The sequence below is a fragment of the Mastigoproctus giganteus genome, chromosome 1 (genome assembly GCF_048544385.1).
Source record: "Mastigoproctus giganteus isolate SK-2022 chromosome 1, ASM4854438v1, whole genome shotgun sequence".
Classification (NCBI taxonomy): domain Eukaryota; kingdom Metazoa; phylum Arthropoda; class Arachnida; order Uropygi; family Thelyphonidae; genus Mastigoproctus; species Mastigoproctus giganteus.
This window is the reverse complement of record NC_143575.1, coordinates 145,205,844-145,222,474: the sequence shown is the minus strand read 5'-3', so window position 1 is coordinate 145,222,474 and position 16,631 is coordinate 145,205,844. Positions and strand designations below refer to the sequence as shown.

The 16,631-nt window shown below is 38.3% G+C and overlaps 1 protein-coding gene across 1 annotated transcript in view; it reads right to left on the bottom strand.

Annotated features, from left to right (window-relative positions):
• Elp2 (elongator complex protein 2) overlaps window positions 1-16,631 on the bottom strand; it is a 407,540-nt gene that overhangs the window by 145,969 nt on the left and 244,940 nt on the right. The window contains exon 12 of the mRNA XM_090382492.1: window positions 14,162-14,350. Coding sequence (XP_090238618.1) covers window positions 14,162-14,350 — 189 coding nt within the window. The remainder of the gene's footprint in view (window positions 1-14,161; window positions 14,351-16,631) is intronic.

The following is a 16,631-nucleotide window of genomic DNA, read 5'->3' as shown; positions in this document are numbered from 1 at the left end:
ATCAAGAACCGCGTAACTCCGAGTTCGCGTAAGTCGGGGTAGCTTAAGTCGGGGTATTACTGTACATAAAATCCAAGGAAGTGAAGCCAGTCGACATCGCTGGACAGTGCAGTGTTGAGTCAGTTGGGTGTGACATAAGCATTGGGAGATCAAAATTGAGAGTAGGAGTGTTCTATAGGCCTAATGATTCTGATGAGTACAATAAGAAACTGTACAGGGAAATAGAGTGGGCCAGTAAATCAGAGAGTCTTATAATGGGGGATTTTAATTTCCCAGATACTGGCTGGAATTTGGGGACTGGTCACTCACACACTAGCAAGGCTTTTGTGGATTTGTTGGATGATTGTTTTCTACATCAGCATGTTCGGGAGGCAACTACAGGGAGTAATACTCTTGATTTGATTATCAGTAGTGATTCTTCATGCATTAAGAATCTGTAGGTAAATGAACCACTAGGTGGCAGTGATCACAGTGTGCTGAAGTCGGATTTACTCAAAGAGGTAAGTACCATTAGGGGTAAAGGGAAGGGTTATTGCTTTCGTAAAGGCGACTACAATGGACTGAGACAGTATTTAAATTCTATACAGTGGGACCAACTGATGATGTTACCAACAGCAAATTCAAAATGGGAAGCATTCAAAGAACTTATCTTGGAAGCTACTAGGCTTTACATACCACCTAAGAAATATTGTTCAAGGTTTAGGCCAAAATGGATGTCAGATGAACTAATGAGACATATGGCAGAGAAGAAAAATGCATGGGATACATACAAATTAACACGTGACACAGAAGCCTATGATAGATACAAGTTGATCTGTACCCAAGTTACAAAGGAGGTTAGGCAGGCGAAGGCAAATTACGAGAAATATTTGGCAAGGGATGCAAAGAAAAACAGCAAAGAGTTCTTTACTTATGTAAACTCTAGAAGGAAGGGGATGAATCAGATTGGTCCACTTGATATCGATGGGTCAACTGTTGATGATCCTGCTCAGGTAGCTAACAAACTAAATGAATATTTTGCATCGATATTCACACATGAGGAGTTATTCAGCGAGGGGAGTGCCAGAGGTGTATTCAACTCTAGCAGTAACCTAGAGAATCTTGTAATAACTGAGAGTAAAGTGGAGGAGAAATTGTTGAAGATAAACACAAGAAAGGCACCTGGGGTGGATGGGATCTATCCAGTTATATTAAAGGAGGCAGCAAAGCAAATAAGCAAACCCTTAACCATAATTATGAGAGCTTCCTTGGACTCAGGGGAAGTACCCATGGACCGGAGATGTGCAAATGTGACCCCAATTCACAAAGGAAGATCAAAGGGCGACACAAGTAATTATAGCCCTGTTAGTTTAACTTCTGTTCCCGGAAAATTAATGGAGGCACTGGTTAAAGAAGCACTGCAAGATCATCTAGACAAGACTTCAGTTATAGCTCGGACACAGCACGGTTTTGTTAAGGGGAAGTCTTGCCTGACCAACTTGATTGGATACTATGATGCAGTCAAAAGAACTGGATGCAGGGAATAACTTTGATATAATATATACTTGGATCTTAGAAAGGCTTTTGATACTGTTGCACATGGAAGACTGCTGCACAAATTGGAGCAGTGTGGCATTGGAGGCAAATTGCTGCTATGGAGAAAGGTGTGGTTGAGGGGGAGAAGACAGAGAGTGGTAATCAATGGACACTGCTCATCGTGGACTAGTGTTATTAGTAGAGTCCCTCAGGGTTCAGTATTGGGTCCATTATTGTTTTCTGTATTTATAAATGATATTGATTATGGTATATCAAGCTTAATGTCCAAGTTTGCAGACGATACGAAGGTTGGCAGGGTTGGCAAGGACACTACTGACACTATGCTACTGCAACAGAATCTGGAAAGGTTGAGCAGATGGGCTGAGAGGTGGCAAATGAAGTTTAACATTGACAAATGTAAAGTACTACATATGGGAAACAGCAACCCTGAGCAACGTATCAACTCTGTGGTACTACATCGACAGTGATAGAGAATGAAAGGGACCTGGGGGTGGTTGTGCAGGCAGATATGAAGTTTTCTGAGCAGTGCGGACGGGCTGCAAGAGGCTCATGGTGTATTGTCAATGATATATAGGAATTTTTCTAGCAGGGATAAGGAGGTGATTATTCCCTTGTATAAGGCAATGGTCAGACCACACCTAGAGTACTGTATACAGGTCCGGAGGCCTCATTTCAAGAAGGATGTAGAGATGCTGGAACGAGTACAGAGAAGGGCAACAAGATTAGTGAATGGAACAAAGGGGTGCTCTTACGAAGAACGGCTTAAGTTTTGCAAATTACAGTGTCTGGAGACTAGGCACCAGCGAGGTGATCTGATAGAGGTGTATAAAGCCTTGAATGGTTTGAGCATGCTCAATGCTGATGGGATTCTTCCTCTTGCTCAGAATAATCACCTGAGAGGGCATAAATTCAAATTGAGGAAAGACAGATGTAGGATAGACATGTCGAAATTTGGCTTTAGCCAGCGGGTAGTTGGTTGGTGGAACAGACTTCCATCTCTTGTCGTGGAAGTTGATAGCCTAAATAAGTTTAAGGCTCAGCTGGACAGGTATTTCGAACGAACAGAGGGGTGAAGTGGAAGTGGTTATTTTTATTTATTCATTTATTATTATTATTATTATTTTATTTTATTTATTTATTTATTTTTTTGGCTGATGCTGCATAAGCTTGCTTTCTTGCATCAAATGCCTCTAATGCTAATCAATAAAATATTTACAAATCAAAATACCTAAAAGAAATGCGAAGGATATTACACATAAAATCATCTACCACGCATGCTCGTCACACACACACACACACACACACACACTACTTTTTTTTTTTTTTTTTTTTTGACGTGATATATAAGACTGCTTCCTTGCATTATTTGCCACTATTAATTTTAATATTATTCACATCTAGTCCTTGCACATCACATTACTATAAAAAGGAAACCACCAAGACAAGTTAATAAGGCAGAATTAGAAGAGTGTGTGTGGGGGGGGGGGGAAAGGTTGAATTAACATTTTAACTAATTACTAAACTTTTGTTCATTTTCTAGTTTTTCGTACGAAGTACATTAATCCATCAGACAACTTTGTTATGTGTGCAGTAATTACACAAATCTCACAGACTATAAATGGCCCTATAAAAGAAAGCATAGAAACTTTGCCTTTTTATGTTTAACTTCGACAACAATCTCTTCCACCTTCCTCTCAGTTATTACAAAATTATTTAGTTTGATATACTTCTGACACCCACTTCCCTAAAGAAGTCTCGTGTGTGAATGCAGATACAAAATATCTATTCAGTTTGTCAGCAACTTAAACGGGTTCATCAAGAGTCTGTGTTTATAACGATTTTTTAGCAGAAGGGCCTCCTGGGCCATATCGTGCCTGTTCATCATTAACTTATGACTAAATATTTTATATTATAGTTATCAGAGACGATTATATATATTTATGCGTGTCAAGTATTGAAACAGAGCTTTGAAATCTGTACAATTGCCAAATATGTGTTGTAAAGTTAAAGATTCCTGAAAGTTAGCTAGAGAATGAAAACTGGATTTCCGGATACTTGCATATTGAGGACACTCTATGAAAATATGTTTGATTGTTAATTGGCATTGGCAGAAGGAACACTGAGGAGGATTCTCTCTCCCCTAAGCAAAAACTATACAACAGTTATATATGAATGACCGATTCAGAGTCTTGCCAAAATGACTTTTTGCCTGTTTCTTATGAGACTAGAAGTCCACAGTTGAGGTTTTTTTTAATCTGGAATAGTTTATTATTGACTTGAATTTGCCACAGTTCAGCCCATTGATTCCAACATGCTGTTCTAATAATGGATCTATAATCAGTGTATGGCACTTTTTGATGGCAGGAAGATCCATTATCAGGATGTTTAGCAGCATGATCCGCACAAAGGAGGTTAGGCAGGCGAAGGCAGATTACAAAACATCTTTGGCAAAAGATGCTAAGAAAAACAGCAAGGATTTCTTTACTTATATAAACTCTTAAAGGAAGGGGATGAATCTGATTGGTCCACTTCATATCGATGGTTCGGTTTGATCCTGCTCAGATAGCAAACAAACTGAATGAGTATTTTGCATCTACATTCACACATGAGGAGTTATTAAATTTTGAAAATGGCAGAAGGTTATCAAATTGTAGCAGGGTGCTTAATGATTTTGTAATAACTGAGAGCAAAGTGTAGGAGAAATTGAAGTTAAACATAAGAAAGGCACCTGGGGTGGATGGGATCTATCCAGTTATATTAGAGGAGGCGGCAAAGCAACTAAGCAAACCCTTAGCCATAATTATGAGAGCATCCTTGGACTCAGGGGAGATCCCCACGGAACTGGAGATGTGCAAATGTATCCCCAATTCACAAAGGGGGATCGAAGGGTGACACGAGTAATTACAGACCAGTTAGTTTAACTTCTGTTCCGGGTAAAATAATGGAGTCAATGGTTAAAGATGCATTGCAGGATCATCTAGACAAGACTGCAGCAATAATTCAAACACAGAATAGGTTTGTTAAGGGAACGTCTTGTCTGACAAATTTGATAGGATATTATGATGTGGTTACAAAGGAACTGGATGCAAAAAATAATTTTGATATCATATATTTGGATTTCAGGAAAGCTTTTGACACTGTTGCGCATGGAAGACTATTGTACAAATTGGAGCAGAATGGTATTAAGGGTAAGTTGCTACAATGGATAAAAGGATGGTTGAGTGGGAGAAGACAGAGGGTGATAATTAATGGGTGCTGCTCTTCATGGACTAATGTTATTAGTGGAGTTCCACAGGGTTCGGTGTTGGGTCCACTGTTGTTTTCTTTATTTATCAATGATATTGATTGAAGGTATATCGGGGTTAATATTGAAGTTTGCAGATGATCTAGAGCATTTGGGCAAATGGGCTGAGAAATGGCAACTGAAGTTTAACATTGACAAATGCAAAGTACTGCATATGGGGAGAAGTAACCCCAGAGAAACGTACCAACTGTGTGGTACTACACTTAAGGTGGTAGAAAATAAAAGTCTTGGGAGTAATTGTGCAGTCAGATATGAAGTTTTCTGAGCAATGCAGACAGGCTTCCAGGGCAGGTCATGGGGTTTTGTCAATGATATATAGGAATTTTGCTAGCAGGGAAAAGGAGGTGATTGTCCCTCTGTACAAGGCAATGGTCAGGCCACACCTTGGGTACTGTGTACAGGTCTGGAGGCCTCATTTTAGGAAGGATGTAGATTTGCTTGAGCATGTACAGAGAAGGGCAACAAGATTGGTGAGGGGAAGGAAGGGATCCTCTTACCAAGAGAGGCTTAAGTTCTGCAAATTGCAGTGGCTGTAGAGTAGGCACCTGTGCGGTGATCTGATTGAGGTGTATAACGCCTTGAATGGGTTGAGCACACTCAATTCTGATGGGATCCTCCCACTTGCTCAGATTACGAACCTAAGGGGGCATAAATTCAAATTAAGAAAAGACAGATGTAGAACAGATGTGCGGAAATTTGCCTTTAGCCAGCGGGTGGTTAATTGCTGGAACAAACTTCCATCTGTCGTTGTGGAAGTTGATAGGTTAAATAAATTTAAGGAGGAACTGGATAGGCATTTGGAGGGAATGGTGTGATTTTTTTTTTTTTTTTTTTTGGCTGATGCTGCATAAGCTCATACACTTGCTTTCTTGCATCACATGCCACTACTACTACTACTACTTTCATTACCTGGGATGCTGACATGACCAGGGATCCAACAGAATGTGACCACCTGTTTGGATGTTTCATATTGATATAATTGGGACCGGATCTGTTTCAGAATGGGATGGTGGAAAGATGTAGTAGATTGAATGGCAGTGACTGCACTTAAGGAGTCTATGTATATAAGATCTTGCTTGCTTATGCAATTTGTAAGGTCTGAACATCAGACATTTTCACATGATTTTGTTAACTGCTGATTTAGGAATTCCCAGCTGTAAACTAGCTTGTGCTGTAGATTTTGTCGGACTTCTCAAAAATGAATCTCTCACTGCATCAACCATCTCTTCTGGAATTTTAGGTCTGCTTGCCCGTATAAGCCTACGAGCCACATGTCCCATTTTGGTGAATCGCTTGTACCATGCTACAATAGTGTCTCTTTTCAGGGCACTTTTCTGGTATTCTCAACCGAAATTTCGTTGCACTTGCACAGCAGAATGAGTTTCATGAAACCACAGACAGCATTTCACTTTTTCAGTGCCATTATACGTCTCCATTGTTACGAGAACACAAAGAATTATGAACAACCGCGAACTGCATTTCACTTATATGTGGACTTGAAACACACACGTGGACACCTAGCACCATCTATCCGCAAACTTAGGATACAATACTACTTATCTGTCATTGATCTGGTACCTTACAATTAATATTTCGCAAATTATTCAGTTACTAAATTGCCCAACTAATTTGTGTCCACCCTGTATATATACATTGTGCTGCCACTTTATTAGGTACACCTACCTACCTAGTACCATGTTGAGCCCCCTTTAGCCTTCAAAACAGCCTGAATTCATCTAGCCATGGATGGAACAAGATGCTGAAAACGTTGTGCAGAAATGGAGTACCATGCAGACACGAGTGTGTCACGCAGTTCCTTGAGATTCGATGTGTAGGCCTGCAGCGAACAGCCCTTTCCAGCTCATCCCAAAAATGTTCAATAGGACTGAGATCTGAAGAACTGAGTGGGCCACTGCAGCAAAGAAAAATCATTGTCATGTTCCCGGAACCATTCCATAGTGATTCGGGCCGTATCCTGTGGAAGTAACCATATGACTGAGGATAAACTGTCAACATGAACGGATGCACTTGGTCAGCAATGATGTTTAAGTTCAATGTGGCATTCAGATGTGAATCTATGGGTATCAATGGACCCAACGTGTGCCAAAAAACATTCCCGACACCATAAGAATTGCTTCACCACCTTGCACAGTACTCATCAGACATGACTGCTCCATGGATTCACGTTGTTTTCGCCAAATTCTGAGCCTTCCATCAAAATAATGCACCAGGAACTTCGACTCGTCAGATCAAGCAACTGTTTTCCAATCCTCGATAGTCTAGTGCTGGTGTTGCTGTGCCCACAGGAGGCATGCTCTCTTGTCCTTCATTGATAACAAAGGTACAACAGCTGACGGCCAAAGATGTGGCTGTCAGCTGTTGTAGCCCATTCGTGACAAAGTGCAACTAGTGGTCCATTTCGATATTTTGTTCTGTGCACCAAGAATGTATTCTGATATGATGTGCGAAATTGTGGCCTGTCTGTCTGCTTACACAATTCTAGCCATCCTCCTCTTATCTCTCTCATCAACAAGCGATTTTCTTCCACAGGAGTGCTGTTGAGAGGATGTTTTCTGTTCGTTGCACCACACACCCTTGAAACTGTGGCGTGAAAAGTTCAGGAGAACTGCAGTTTCAGAGATGCTTTGTCCAGCGCATCTTGCACCTACTACCATGCCACGTTCGAAGTCCGTTAGATCACTCCTTTTCCACATTTTTGCTACGGTTTGTACACTTAACTGGAGTACAAACCGTAGAAAACTAGAAAAGTTGTTCTGCTGCATTTATATCCACAACTGTGGTCATGACTTGCAACATTGTGGGACAAGCCATTTGTGTGCACAACAGGGGTGTATCTAATAAAGTGGCAGCACAGTGTATATACAGCCAGGCCTTGCATAACGCGAATTCGATTAACGCATTTTTCAGTTACCGCTATTTGAAAAAATACCACTTTTCACTTTACACAATGCAAATTTTCAGTTACGGCGATTTTTTTTTTTTATGTGATAGTTGAAAAAGATTTGAATCGCACGTTAAGCTTACTGCGCGTTGGATGAACAATAAACAAACATTTGCCTGCTGCCCACCTCAGCATGTTCCATCAACCATCGGAAGAAGACATGTTCCTTGTTTGTCTCCTGGTAATCAAGTCAATGCAGACTCGCATTTAAAAATTCTAATTTTTAAATGAGCCAGATGAAAATGTTACTGCGAAAGAGATAACGGTAAAAGAAATAGATGAATATCTTTTGAATCGCAGAGAACCTCAAACATCGGAAATTGATTGATGAAAAGAGAAAGTCAACACTGTTCAAACATTTCTGTAACAAATTGTTTCTTCATTGTGTATTTTATACCAGAGGTTCCCAAACTTTCTCCGTTCACAGTGCCCTTAGTGTCTCAGTAATTTTTTCAAGGCGCACTTAGACCAAAAGAAATACCTAACAGTTCCGTTTATTAAGTAGTTAGGTCCAAACAACTTAATAAGAAATGCTGAAACTGTGAACTATCTTGAGCTAGTAGTTCGTGCGATGTCTGACAGATGTAAAGTATTGCTGTGTTTCCCTCAAAAATTTAAAATATTCCATATTGCATAAAATAGTGGTTTTATATTGTTTTTTATTTTATATTCCGTATTGCATAAAACAGTGGCAAGAGTGCAATAAACATTTAATTCCATAATTATTTTCATTATCTTTTACATGGTATACAGTTAAAAAGTTATTTAAAAGGTACTTTTTAAAATTCTTTATGGACATTCCTGAAGGTCAAGGACAATTATAATTTTTCCTACTGATTATTATATTCGATTAATGTGTTTCCGTTTTGCATGATGCGCTCGTGGAACGAATTAATCGTGTTAATTGAGGTCAGCCTATATATATATATATATATATAAACACATATATCTAGGGGTCCATAGAACTCAGTAGTTTGGGAGCCGCTGCTTTATATTATAGAAAAATATGTGCAAATGGGCATACATGCTGTTAATAACAGAAATGAAATTTGCTAGGCAGGAGATATGCCAAGACCTGTTGCAAGAGTGCAATAACTTTCAAGGAGATTTTTAAAGTCCTGATAAGAGCCAATGAGAGATGGATCTTACTTTAAGACCCTTATTCTAAATATCAGTCTATGGAATGCATATATCTGTCATCTCCAATGAAGGAAAAACTTGAACCAACACAAAATATTATAACCAAAGTGTTTTGGGATAAAGAATGACTAATTTTGATAGACTTTTTATCAAAACGTCAGACTATAAATAAGACATCCTCAAACACTTGATATTCATAACAAAGTGATAAAAAAGGGGGTGGGGGGTTCTAACAGGACACCATATCATATTATTAATGTGATAAAATGCCTCATCCCAGACTTTGCATTGTCTGATTTTTTATTTTCCGTATGAAGATATATCTTTATAGAAAATACTTTCAGTAATGAAGAACTGAAAAAGACAGTAACAGGCTGCTTCAACAATAGGGTCCTTCCTTTTACCATAGTGCACATGTGAGATAGAAATAATGATGGCAAAAAAAGGATTGATAAATAAAGTGGATATATATAATACATCCATCTTGTTTACATTATATATATATTCTATAATGTATATATGCTTGCCTCCTAGTGTTTGTTTAATAAATTATATAAATTTCAAATTACCTTGTATCTGTTGTTGTCTTTATACTTTTATGGTCAAAGTGGCATTATTTATGGGATGAACCTTATATATATATATGAATTACACAAAAAAGTATTTCTTGCATTATTTAAAGGATTTTATAATATACTAAGTTAGAATGGTTGTAACTAATGAGCAATATGCTTGTTAGTCACAGCCTAGTCAAAACTTAAGTAGGTTATTGATTTGTCACTGATGAGCAAGTGAATAGCTTTAAAATACAACTGACTGCCGCTTTATGATTGTTTACTGTACGATCAAATCACTTTACAATGCACTCTCCATAATAAAATACTATTCACTATATGATATGAGGTAAACACTGGCCACTTTGATCATGTTTGTGAATTGAATTTTTAATTCTATTAAATGCCGATTCTAATAAGCGAAAATAGGAGAAATATTATCTGCGGGCTATAAAATTATTAAAGTAATAAATAAAAGAAATAATAAATAAATAAAATAAAAGAAAAGAAGCAAAAAAAGATATAAAGCACAAATTTACACTTTATTACCTTATCAATTAACAAAATTATCTGATACGTGAAAATCGGAAGAATATTTTCTACAGGTTAGTAAAATAAAAATAAATTTACACTTACGTACACAGTTTAATTGATACTGTAATAGGTACATACTAACTAATTGATATTTCTGTTCACTGACTTTTTTTTTTTTTTTTGTTCTAAAATTTAAAACAGTAAAAAAAATAAGCAATCAATAAAAATGAACATGCCATGAACAAATTCCTCTTCCATGAAGATTTCATGGTATGGGAAACACTTTTCACCATAATAATGCAAATGCAATAAGATTGCATTTACTACACGTTTATAATAGATTGCACTAACAGAACAGCCTAATAAACAAGAAACTGCAAATTGTTTTTATTGTTTTATGGTAGTAACCACCAGAAATGTGCTTTAGACAAATATCACAAAGGATATTTGTCTAAAGATGTAGTAAAAGACATTTTAATGATTTGAACTGGTTTTTGAAATTTGATTTTATAAAGTGGCTGATTCTACTAACCAGTGATCATGTTAACTGGCGCATACTTATTTCACTTTACAATGGGTATGTGATTGTCTCCGACTGAACCACGTGGTCCTTCCTCTCAGCTGATAGCAGCCTTTGTAACTGTGTTGACCGCGTGTGTTGTTTTTGCTTCCTTTAGTTGAAGTGATTTTTTGTGCTGTGCTTTAATCAATACGTACAATTTCCATCGTAAAAATCACATTTTAGAGCAGCATTTCCCAAAGTTTTTTAGTAACAGAACACTTTTCATCTCGCAACATATTCACGGAACACTTATGAAGCACAAGTTAATGGGAGCCAAAGAACTGTTTGCTAATATTTTATTACATATGATGCAGTGTGCATCAGGAGCATTTTTATTTCCAACACGTGTAAAGCCAAAATTCAAATACTGTCATCATACTTTCGTTTTGCCGAGAGTCATTGCGGTACAAGTAAACACATGGGTTGTGTTAGGGTAGCTAAGAATAGAAATAGGTGCATGTATACTTACATGTACACCAATGCTAGGAGTTTAGTAAATAAATTTGATGAATTTGAGGTATTGCTCAAAACATCAAAGGCAGATATTGTTGGGATATCAGAGACGTGGTGTCACACAGATATAAGGAATGCAGAACTGGAATTTGGGGAGTACAACGTCTACAGAAAGGATAGACTGGATAGGAAGGGAGGAGGGGTTATGCTATTAGTTACGAAATACATAAAATCCAAGGAAGTGAAGCCAGTGGACATCGCTGGACAGTGCAGTGTCGAGTCAGTTTGGTGTGACATAAGCATTGGGAGATCAAAATTGAGAGTAGGAGTGTGCTATAGGCCTAATGACTCTGATGAGTATAATAAGAAACTGTACAGGGAAATAGAGTGGGCCAGTAAATCAGAGAGTCTTATAATGGGAGATTTTAATTTCCCAGATATTGACTGGAATTTGGGGGCTGGTTACTCACACACTAGCAAGGCTTTTGTGGATTTATTGGATGATTGTTTTCTACATCAGCATGTTCGGGAGGCAACTAGAGGGAGGAATACTCTTGATTTGATTATCAGCAGTGATTCTTCATGCATTAAGAATCTGCAGATAAATGAACCACTAGGTGGCAGTGTGCTGAAGTGGGATTTACTCAAAGAGGTAACTACCATCAGGGGTAAAGGGAAGGGATATTGCTTTCGTAAAGGCGACTACGATGGACTGAGACAGTATTTAAATTCTATACGGTGGGACCAACTAATGATGTTACCAACAGCAAATGCAAAATGGGAAGCATTCAAAGAACTTATCTTGGAAGCTACTAGGCTTTACATACCAACTAAGAAATATTGTTCAAGGTTTAGGCCTAAATGGATGTCAGATGAACTGATGAGACATATGGCAGAGAAGAAACATGCATGGGATACATACAAATTAACACATGACACAGAAGCCTATGATAGATACAAGTTGATCTGTAACCAAGTTACAAAGGAGGTTAGGCAGGCGAAGGCAGATTACGAGAAATCTTTGGCAAGGGATGCAAAGAAAAACAGCAAAGAGTTCTTTACTTATGTAAACTCTAGAAGGAAGGGGATGAATCAGATTGGTCCACTTGATATCGATGGGTCAACTGTTGATGATCCTGCTCAGGTAGCTAACAAACTAAATGAATATTTTGCATCGACATTCACACATGAGAGTTATTTAGCGAGGGGAAAGCCAGAGGTGTATTCAACTCTAGCAGTAAGCTAGAGAATCTTGTAATAACTGAGAGTAAAGTGGAGGAGAAATTGTTGAAGATAAACACAATAAAGGCACCCGGGGTGGATGGGATCTATCCAGTTATATTAAAGGAGGCAGCAAAGGAAGTAAGCAAACTCTTATCCATAATTATGAGAGCTTCCTTGGACTCAGGGGAGGTACCCACAGACTGGAGATGTGCAAATGTGACCCCAATTCACAAAGGAGGATCAAAGGCTGACACAAGTAATTATAGACCTGTGAGTTTAACTTCTGTTCCAGGAAAATTAATGGAGGCACTAGTTAAAGAAGCACTGCAGGATCATTTAGACAAGACTTCAGTTTTAGCTCGGACACAGCACGGTTTTGTTAAGGGGAAGTCTTGCCTGACCAATTTGATTGGATACTATGATGCAGTCACAAAGGAACTGGATGCAGGGAATAACTTTGATATTATATACTTGGATCTTAGAAAGGCTTTTGATACTGTTGCACATGGAAGACTGCTGCACAAATTGGAGCAGTGTGACATTGGAGGCAAATTACTGCTGTGGATATGGGGGTGGCTGAGGGGGAGAAGACAGAGAGTGGTAATCAATTGACACTGCTCGTCGTGGACTAATATTATTAGTGGAGTCCCTCAGGGCTCAGGTTTGGGTCCATTATTGTTTTCTGTATTCATAAATGATATTGATGATGGTATATCAAGCTTAATGTCGAAGTTTGCAGACGATACAAAGGTAGGCAGGGTTGTCAAGGACACTACTGACACTATGCTGCTGCAACAGAATCTGGAAAGGTTGAGCAGATGGGCTGAGAGGTGGCAAATGAAGTTTAACATTGACAAATGTAAAGTACTACACATGGGAAACAGCAACCCCAGAGCAACGTATCAACTCTGTGGTACTACACTGACAGTGGTAGAGAATGAAAGGGACCTGGGGGTGGTTGTGCAGGCAGATATGAAGTTTTCTGAGCAGTGCGGACGGGCTGCAAGAGTAGCTCATGGTGTATTGTCAATGATATATAGGAATTTTTCTAGCAGGGATAAGGAGGTGATTATTCCCTTGTATAAAGCAATGGTCAGGCCACACCTAGAGTACTGTATACAGGTCCGGAAGCCTCATTTCAAGAAGGATGTAGAGATGCTGGAACGAGTACAGAGAAGGGCAACAAGATTAGTGAATGGAACAAAGGGGTGCTCTTACGAAGAAAGGCTTAAGTTTTGCAAATTACAGTGTCTGGAGACTAGGTACCAGCGAGGTGATCTGATAGAGGTGTATAAAGCCTTGAATGGTTTGAGCATGCTCAATGCTGATGGGATTCTTCCTCTCGCTCAGAATAATTACCTGAGAGGGCATAAATTCAAATTGAGGAAAGACAGATGTAGGATAGACGTGTCGAAATTTGCCTTTAGCCAGCGGGTGGTTGGTTGGTTGGTGGAACAGACTTCCATTCCTTGTCGTGGAAGTTGATAGCCTAAATAAGTTTAAGGCTCAGCTGGACAGGTATTTTGAACGAAAAGAGGGGTGAAGTGGAAGTGGTTTTTTTTTTTTTTTTTTTGGCTGATGCTGCATAAGCTTGCTTTCTTGCATCAAATGCCTCTACTAATGCTAAAGCTAAATTTTAGCCGGGCAGTGTGCCTATTCAATAGGTCCTGGGGAGAACACTGAACAGTGTAGTATAATATTCTTCAAATTTGGATTTCTGCATTTAGCATGGTATTCAATACATTTTTTTTCTTGTGAATTATATAATATTTCTTAGACAACATTCTACAGATTAAATAAAACAAGAAATAAATCAAAGTTTATGAAATACCAAAGGTATTTAATAAAATTTGATTCATCAAATATAAGTAGGTAGTCAATATTTATTTTACCTTGCTTGCAACTGTACTTATCTCTACTTGGCACAATTTTTTTACATTTGATAAAAAGCTGCGAGGTGCTTCAAATGCACGAAGAACTTTCTCATCTGCTCCAGATACAAATCTATAGCGATTAACAATCGCAATACAATTCATGTCATATCCGTGAACCTGGGGTCGAGCTATCTCATGCCAGCTAGACTGTACAGAAATAGTTAATAAACAGTTATTTCTTATCTCGTTTAAGGAAATAGTCTGCATTTTATATTCATCTAATCTGAAAGAACATCATTACCAAATAGTTCGACGGTTCTTAAATTGCTTTGTGATATTAATATTTTCATCCAACTATATGGCATATGAAAATAATTGCAAAACTGCAAAGTTGTATATCTATATTATCTATGTTAGTATACATCAAATAAGGACAGGTAAGATGAGCAAGGGCAAAAAAATCTCAGTAGTAAGAGAAAAATAATTAAGCGGCCAACAATATGATAAACTTTAAGAACCACTGCACTAAAAATAACTTTTAAGATGATGGCCACTCAAGTAGAAAAATCATCCTGTTAATCAATATATAAATTTATTTATTGAATAATGGAGTAATAAATTTCATTAGCCTAAAAACACAACAGAGTAATTTCTCTCTCTCTCTCTCACACACACACACACACACACACACACACACACACACACACACAACTATTAAATTTTGCACTCCATTCCACAAACAAGTTCTTAATCCAGAAAATAATATAACCATTGGAATGGGCAAATGTCCTTCAAAGTGGTGACCAGTTCATCTGGTTTTTTGTTGGGCAGTCTCTCCTCACATGCACCCAATGATCAAATTCATCCTAGAGCTTCTATATAGGATTGAGGCTAGGGCCGGCTAGTCCTTTTCGACGCTGATGCCCTCAAACCAGTTTGTTAAATCATGAGCAGTATGATATGGAACACTATCCTGCTGATACAGTTTGGGGCCTTCTCAAATGTGCTGCCAGAAAGTATGTAATGCATTATTTTCCAGGTTGTTGTTGTTGTTATTTGAAAGCTATTGGCGCAAGAGCAGCTTAGGCTATAATGTGCCTAGCCTAGGTAGCAGAGTTTCGTATATCAGCATTTTTTCACTTTCCTTGTGGTTTACGGCAGAACCAAGACTCTGCTATATATATATATATTTGTGTAGCTTCTCTATAAAAAGTGTACTATTAATTTTATGTTTTGAAAGTATCCAGTTAACATAAGGAAGGAGAAAACTTTGGTAATATTTGGCCGGTCATCTAAAATTGTTTTAAGCATTAGGTTGTTTTGTTTATTCATTATTGATTGAAAGGCTCTTTGACGTTCTCTATGTAATTTTGGACAGTTCACCATGAAGTGATGTATAGTCAGCGGAACTTGACAGTTTTAGCATTGGGGGGGGGGGGTCTTCACCTCTGAGTAGGCAAGATCGAGTCATATGTGTATGCCCGATTCACAATCGGGCGAGGATCACTTCTTCCTGTCTATTCGATCGGAAGCTAGTAGGCCACGGTCAAAGTGTTTCTTTTATTAGATGAAGTTTGTTGTTAGTCTGATCTAGCCAGTGTTGTTCCCATTGTGGGATCAAGGACTTGTGGGATTTGGTGGATCAAGGACTTGCAATCTGTACATGACATTGTGTGAAAGGCATAATCAGATGTGGAAGCTTCTTTTGCTGCTTTGTCTGCTCTTTCGTTTCCAGTTATTCCTGTGTGGCTTGGGATCCAGCAGAATCTGATATTGTGATTTCTTTGTAATAGCTTTGAAACTGAAAATTGGATATGTTGTAGGATTGGGTGTCCTTTGGTATTTGCGTTCTGCAAGGCAGTAACAGAGCTAAGCGAGTCTGTGAAAATAATGCTGTTTGCCATCTCTTTATGTTTGATTTGGTTTATAGCCATTGAAATGGCTTGTAATTCGGCAGTAAAAATACTGCATTCTTTTGGGAGTTGTTGGATGAAGGTACGATCCTCAAAATGAATTGCAGCTCCTACACAAGTCTCTGATTTAGACCCATCTGTATATATGAAAGTGTGATGTGGATATTGTTCTTTGTATGCTGCATATAACTGCTGATAGTTTTTTCTGGATAGAGTGCTTTTCCCCCACGTTTGAAAATACATATCATATATGAGTTGAACTATGCACCATGGAATGGTCTGCGCAATTGCAGTAGAATTGCAATTGCACAATCGATCTGCTCCCCAAGTTGTTGCAGAAAGAACTTTGAGAATGTTTAATTTCTTTAAGCAAGAAAGCCTGAGTTGTTTAATGTGAAAATACATATCATATATGGGTTGAACTATGCACTATGGAATGGTCTGTGCAATTGCAGTAGCTACGCTGTCATAATCAAGCTCTCGGCTTAGTAGTAAATCTTTCAGACGGATGTTGACAGGTCGATTCATCCATGGATGGGCTTGGTATATGTTTTCCCGGTTATATGAAAACAGAA